Source organism: Berghia stephanieae, chromosome 1 (genome assembly GCF_034508935.2).
Source record: "Berghia stephanieae isolate SIO BIC M18660-M18661 chromosome 1, UCSD_Bste_1.3, whole genome shotgun sequence".
In the NCBI taxonomy this organism is placed as follows: Eukaryota; Metazoa; Mollusca; class Gastropoda; order Nudibranchia; family Aeolidiidae; genus Berghia; species Berghia stephanieae.
Genome location: NC_088360.1, coordinates 113,882,663 through 113,890,162, shown reverse-complemented (window position 1 = coordinate 113,890,162; position 7,500 = coordinate 113,882,663). Strand labels below are relative to the sequence as shown.

At 36.1% G+C, this 7,500-nt stretch overlaps 1 protein-coding gene across 3 annotated transcripts in view; it reads right to left on the bottom strand.

Annotated features, from left to right (window-relative positions):
• Positions 1–7,500, bottom strand: part of LOC144962790 (glutathione hydrolase 1 proenzyme-like) — an 18,620-nt gene that overhangs the window by 89 nt on the left and 11,031 nt on the right. For all 3 annotated transcript variants that reach the window (XM_078896044.1, XM_078896045.1, XM_078896043.1), the window contains 4 exons: positions 7,244–7,431; positions 6,228–6,471; positions 4,766–4,879; positions 1–3,696 (listed from right to left, as the gene is read on the bottom strand). The exon at positions 1–3,696 is cut by the window's left edge and continues 89 nt beyond it. In XM_078896044.1, the coding sequence (XP_078752170.1) occupies positions 3,553–3,696; positions 4,766–4,879; positions 6,228–6,471; positions 7,244–7,431 (690 nt within the window). In that variant the 3' untranslated portion in view covers positions 1–3,552. The remainder of the gene's footprint in view (positions 3,697–4,765; positions 4,880–6,227; positions 6,472–7,243; positions 7,432–7,500) is intronic.

Sequence of the window (7,500 nt, the reverse complement as noted above, 5' to 3'; positions counted from 1 at the left end):
ATGACGGAAAACTATTCTATGATATCATAATAATAAGCTATGTATCAATTTTCTGCTTACCTTTTCAGTTGTTATTAAATTTAGTTAATAGTTTGAAATTCATAATTCTAAGTGGTCCCTCCGAAAGTTATAATACAAATAACACTTATTGAATTGAAAACCACGATCAACATTTAAAAACACCATCCATTGAACGATTGCCCAATATAAAAAAGAATGACCGAAAAAGAATAGACTTCTCACTGAGCCGCAACTAGAAAACAACAGGTGTTATAGACTATAAATATGCAACGATTCACAACCATCATTCTGAATTTTAATTATTGTGCTCTTTTTTGTCAATGGAGAGTTGTCAGCAATGGAAAACGTGATGTTAAAATAAATTGATATAACAGCTTCTAAAGATATAAGAATACCAAACGTCGAACGTTTCGGACTCAAAACTCTTCTTCAGCCAATAAAAACCCGAGTAAAATGGTTTATACATCACTTTAAATACGGGACGGCAGCAGAGTATCGATCGTGTCTATTCGGCAAATACAAATTTTGATCTCGAAACGTTTTGTGTTTAGTATTTTTGTTCTTTTTTGAAGCTCTTATATTCATTCTGTACATCATTTCAACAGTCCACAGCTTCTAGTAGCAAGTATTTACTGTTGATAATGCAGAAAGATTTTTAATTGATTTCTTTCCCTTAATTGCCGACAATATTATGGCGTTATCAACTTCAAGGATTCGCTTGTCTTTTACATGGAATTTTTTTCAATTTAGATTACAATAATAAGATTTCGACACATTTTTCATTTCTTAATACATTTAAACACGCATTAAACGTACTGTCTTATTGGACAAGCAAAATATTTAATTAAATATAGATACATTTCATGTAATAATTTTTAACGCATTGCAATGATTTTAAGTGATTTGGGGAGAAAAGCAAGTTGAAACATTTCCCGTCGGTCTAATTTCAGCTGATTGAATACACAAAAGAAGATTAATGATGGGCTTTATGGGTGTGAATACAACGGAACGAGCGGTCAGAAAATTGTATAATTACATAGATTGTGTTGGCCTGCGCCTTTAAATCTAAATTTCATAGTTTGAACTAACTAGTTTAAGATGAATTTATGGATCACTAATTTGGATTTGAAAAGATTATGCAATGGGATGAAAACTAAGAAGAAATAAGAGCAATGTGGACATCACTTGCGGTTTTCTGATTATGAATTCGTTGGATACAATTAGACTGTGATCTGAAAATCTTACTTGGCGTCAGTCACAGTGCAGTAAAGAAACTTTCGAAGCCGGGTCTTTCCTGTGCTGATGTATTACCTAATTCTCTCATACCTAATTATCTGTGAATATGGATATAAAATATATGATCTGTGAATATCGATATTTGCAGTGTCAGTTACTTGTTATATTTACCCTTTTCACCACTAGGCCCATAAAATATGTTGACACTTTTGTGACACATGACTTATTTGTGTGTTGTAATATTAAAATCAATACTTAATTCTCTTAACTGATTCTGTCTAGCAAACAATATGACACGGTGTGCTGATGAATAGATCAATAAAAGAAAAAAATACGTGTCTTATTTTTATCTCTTTAATAATTTTTTGAGTTCGATGGTGGTCCAAAATCGTTTGTTTTTATGTTTTTAATGGGTTTACGTCGCTAGCGACACTTTTGGGTCATTTCAGTGCCAGTAAAAGGAAGCAAATGGGATAGTGAAAAGAAATTCCAGATTTGCAAGTAAAGGTACCAAAAAAAGTAAGCTAAGGGGGGGGGGGGGCTGGTCAATATAGGGATTAGATTTAGATTTCAATAGCCCACCATCCAATATACCTGGTTTGATTCACCTATGTCTCATCCAAACACCAGCACAGGATCCCACTGAGAGGAAAACAGTCAAATGTTTACAAAATATATCCCAAACAGAAAAAATAAATACCAATACATAGCAGAGAGACGATTTACAAGGAAAACAAATAATCTCCCAAAACCTATTCTGAACAAAAGGCTGTCACTATCAGCTAAGGACAAGCAAGGGTCAGGTGAAAACAAAGACAAAGACAGAAAGCATCTCATAAAATTGATATAAGGGATAGAAGACACAGCAGGTGACCTCCCGCCCACCATGGGAGGTCAAAGAACCCCACCTAGGTCCAAGGAATCATGTGGACAACAAAATATATAATTTCCACATACAAATGATTACGAACCGAATAAAAAAGCTATGATTTAGTAATAGTTGGACCGATTAATTAAGTCGATTGCTAATCAAAATGACAAAACAAAACTTGTGTAAAACACATATTTTTATGTAGCGAAGACTGCTTACATTATTGGTAATCTTAGAATGTGATCATCTTTACCCTTTTAACTAATAGATCAATAGAAATAACAACATGGAAAAAAACTCTTACCAAAAGATTTTTAATGAATAAACCAATATCCCCCCACCCCAGAACAAATACTCATAATATCCGCCAGCGGATATAACGTAGCAACAAACAAAACTCTGTGTAACGTTGAACGTTTATAGTCTGATTGATATAATTTAGTGAAAGCTAATCGCCAAATTAACCGTCTAAAAATATAACAAAGAGCTGTGTGACGTCAATTTCTTTCCTTCTATAGATGTTGTACGCTTGGCTAAGAAACTCAGAACATTGTCATCCCGAAATATAACGGACAAACACACAACCAACTTGATTTAATAATATTTCTTAGAGATGTTATTGTTTCTTTCTGGTTTTATTTGTTTTCTTCGTTCTATCCATAGAGCAAATATCCATATTATGTGCTCAAAGTGTTCAAAGCGATTTCGAGCCAACAATAGCACTTATCATGTAGGACGAGACACAAAGCTTGTAAAACGCCATAACAACCTTTTTATTTTTCGACAGACAACCCTGTTACAGCACAAATACTCTTTTTACATCTGAGTGTGATGAGAGAATATGAAAAAGGCGTATTTTCCAGGGACTCAGTTATGGGCTGCCAGCAACGAGACTCGAAGGGTATTTTACGCTGATTACATCAATTGTCCTTATATTTTCAATTACTAAGGACAGGTACTCTGATAATTTATACCATTTCAAAATGTTTCCATTTTTCTGGGTGTTTTTTAACCTCTGGTTTGATTGAAGCAGTCGATAGTTTTTGCATGTTCGATAGATAGATAGTATGCGCTTGGCTTTCACAACATTGCCATCCGGAAGTATAACGGACCAACACAAAAAACTATGTGTAACCTTAAACGTTTATAGTATGGTTAATACAGTTTAGTGAGAATTACACACAGACATGGATGGCAAACCCCCCCCCCCCCCCAATAACAAAGGCCTGAATGACGTTATCTTCGTTCTATCTATAGACACTTTCAATAAATATTCTGTGATTATATGAACATTTGCTATATTGAACATATCCGTGCAATTTATTTGGTACATCCATACCACAAAACATTAACTAATCCATGTGAAGCAAGACTTTAATAGGTGACACAAAATAAAAAAGAAAGTAAACTAAGTATGTTCCTCATCAAAATCCACTAGGTTCGCCCATTTTTCGGAAGTCACATCCAGCAACAATGGCGTCCTCAAGAACTTGTATCATCTGCACGACAGAAACACCCAAAGGCCGTAGAAAGTTGTGACCTTTCTTTTCAAGACCGGCAAAAATGTTCTGCAAAATGTAAAAATTGAGATAAAGATTAAGTTGCGGAATGTTAATAATTAGAATTAGATCAACAACAAGGTTAAATATTTAAATTATTACATTTATTTTAATTAACTGAATAATTTTGCGACCTCCCTGAAGGTTGATTTTATTTTCAAAGTAACGTCCATTTTATTCATATATTTCCAGATGCAAAGTAGAACTAGTAGAAAGTTTTGCACTGTATCACAGGTGCTCTTAATACCAGAAAATGTCCTATGGCAATATTGGGGCGCGTCTTATGTCTATATACTGTTGAGCCCCATTGTTGAATGATGAAATTTTACTTTCATCATTGTTCAGATCTAACAGACCCAACTACCCAATCGCTAGGTGAAGGTACTTTGCGAAAGACCAGCGTTTCACCCAAATGGTAGCAATTGATTGCTTTTGTCCAATTACCGCTATAGAAACCGAGATAAACTCTGGTTCCATGGACCTTATGGCTCTGACAAACAACTTTGTTTCTAAATAACTTATGTCACCTATAGAGAAGGAAGGAATGAAAGAAAGAAGTAAAGAAGAAGAAGAAGAAGAAGAAGAAGAAGAAGAAGAGGAAGGGGGAGGAGGAGGAGGAGGAGGAGGAGGAGGAGGAGGAGGAGGAGGAGAGGAGGAGAGAAAGAGGTTTAAGTAGAGGAAAAAGAGAAAAAGGTAATCCAAGAGGAAATACTTGAGAAGAAGGAGGAGAAAGACGAGGAGGAAATATAACATTGTTTGTGTCAGGGACGAACCATTGAGAGATCAAAACCATGCAAAGTTCATATTTTCAAATCTTTCTAGATAATAACCTTGGAACTCAGGGTTTGCGGCGCTTGAACTGGGGTCTACCGATTGAAAATGGGATAAATTATCTACTCGCCCATTTCTCTCTCCCAACAGATACAATGCAGCTGCAGCGAACGGCCAAATTTTACACCGGAGTACGGTGATAGAATGTGAGAATTGACAGCATAATCTGTACAGTTTTTCAAGAAATGGCAGTTTTTCTATCATTATGGGACAATTCGCTTGCCATTGAAATTTGTAAATAACCTACCACATGTAAGGATGACTCTGTTTGTGCGGCATTTGGAACTAATTCGTGGAAAACTCTTGCCTGATCTAATGACTCGGGTACAGACATGTTAAACCATAGAATATTCATGAGTGTCTGAAATGAAAAATAGGTTTAAATTTTACACGTTATCTTGTCTTATGTATGTATATGTTATAGGTATAAGGGGGTCCCGATAGCTCCGTTGACAGAGCAGTCGCTTTGCGAGCAAACTAACACGAGATCATTCCCCGGTGCAGTGAGATTTTTTTTTTTTTGATCTTCCCCCTGACCATCCAGTTGTGATTGGGTTGTTTATTGAATCTGTTAGATCCATCGCGGAATGTACTTGAGACAGACTACGTCCTATCAAAAGGGTAGCAGAGCTCTTGAACCTGCTGTAAGCTCCGGCATCATGGCTTCTCCACACCAGAGTTGCCAATTTGGCGTTTTAAGTGCCAAATTCCAAAAACCTGAAAGTTTCTGAAACCATTTGGCAGGGGGAAATTGTGGTTGGCATTTTATTCAAATCACACAATTTTATCCATTTAATAGACGATATTAAAACTTATTTTAATAAAAACAAATAGTCAAATTTTCACCGGAAGATTGATAAGACGAGGAGAAATTGTTATTATATCAACGCTTAATCATGGTCGTGGGGTAAGAAAAGTAAAAATTAGAACCACGTTCGTATAAATTTTAGCAGGAAAAGTTCGGCTTTTCTGCAAACTATTCGGCAGTTTTTGTGTAATTTGTTTGACATCTTTTGTAAAATAAATCTCTCAACTTTGTTTTCCACTCAACACTAACTTTTTTCTTGTTAGAAGTAGAGAACGAGTTCAGTGACGGGTAGCGAGATGCACACGTACTGTTTGTCCCGAATGGTTGGCTGTGTCACACACGTTCAATCAACTAATACAATCATATAGAAAAATACAATAAGACAAGTTTTCAATACATTAATCTACTGACTTGGCTTGAGCATTCAAATAGAGCAATATTCATTAAACGTGCTCAATGATCTTTACAAGGATTCCATCGCCAACAGCAACACTAAACAAGTAGGACGAAACATGACGTTTGTTCGGCGATATTACAATTTTTTTCCAACAGAAACAACGCTGTTAAAGGCCAAATTTTACACCTAAGCAAAGTGATGGAATGTGGGTAAAGAATCTTTTCCAAGGACTCAACTATGCGATGCTTAAAGCGGAACTCGAACCCTGGAACTTATCAAGAGGCTTTCACAATACTAAGTTCACCGTGGAAATGCAAATGCGTTCAACTTACCGAGGCTACGGCTGATGTGCTTTTGTGACCGCCGCCAGCCGCAGTGATGCCAAACGACCACATCGCTTCAGAATGTTAGTATCTTCTTTCATAAAGACATACAAAAACAGTAACACACCGAGAGACTTTCCCCAACACCAAACTCAATGTAGGACAAATTCCTTTAACTTACCGAGGCTACGGCTGATGTGATTTTGTGACCACCACCACCTCCAGTGACGATGGAGACTCTGTTTTTAATGTTATCCCAAATGATGGCTGGACACATTCCTGCCGAGGGGCGTTTTCCAGGTTGTATAAAGTTGGCCTCTGCTGGCTGGAGTCCTCGGTAGTTTGCCATATATGGGTGTGAAAAAGCATGCATTTGGTTGTTGAAAATAATGCCAGTGCGTTCTCCAACAACTTGGCTGCCAAAACTGCGATAGACACAAGTGATAAACAGCGGTATTTAGCGTTTCTTATTCTCTTTTATTATAGAAAACAGAACTATTTCTAACCGGCCTTTTACATTTCTAAGGCATTTCTTAACCACATTTTCTGCTGATTAAAGATATATATATATTCATCGAAGGCTAAACTTATCGTATGCTCTGACGCTTTTCTAGCCTTTTTCACGTAAAGCCGTCTACACACACCTTACAGAAGTGAGCATACATGTAAAACATCTAACATTGGGTTATTTACTACAAAATCCCCTTGTCATCTAACAAAGAGGAACCGGGTTCCTGCTCATTCTTTTTATAATGCTGAAATGTATGTATTAATGAAGCATTTATGGGTCATGACAACAAACGATTATATAATATAGGATTTTAAAAAGTCAAGATATCATGGAAAGAGATATTAACAACTGTCGTACTTTGAATGTTAAAAAATAAATTTGGCTAGAAAACTCGTCCTTCAAATATCTGTCGATTTAGATAACCCTCATCTTGGCAAAAACTCTCAAACTTGTTTATATTCGTACCATTTTCTCTTTATCTATTAACATATTAAGAGTAGGTGTGTAAGTAGAATTCTCACCATTTCTGCCCGCCAAATCAAACGTTCGAACATATTAAACTTTGTGTAACCTTAAACATTTTATAGTCTGATTAAAATAATTATGTGAGAACCAATAACCTAACCTGTTGTCTAAAACAGTAACAAAGAGTTGAGGGACGTCAATTTGATTTATTCTTTACTCACTATGTATTTATAGAGCCAGTCATTGAGACAGCGTTGCCTTCTCTGTCTACAATAGCAGCGTGGGAAGTTCCGTGTTCTTTTGCACTGTAAAACTTTGGACCATAATATTGGAAATCAAAGGTTCTTGAATCTTTTATGCGCAACCTGGTTTCCTCTCCATAAGCTCTCGAGGTGAGATTTTTGACAATCTGTGAAACATATATTTAATGTAGATAGATTGTATTAATTACAAGGTGTTGCCAAGAGAAACAGAATGG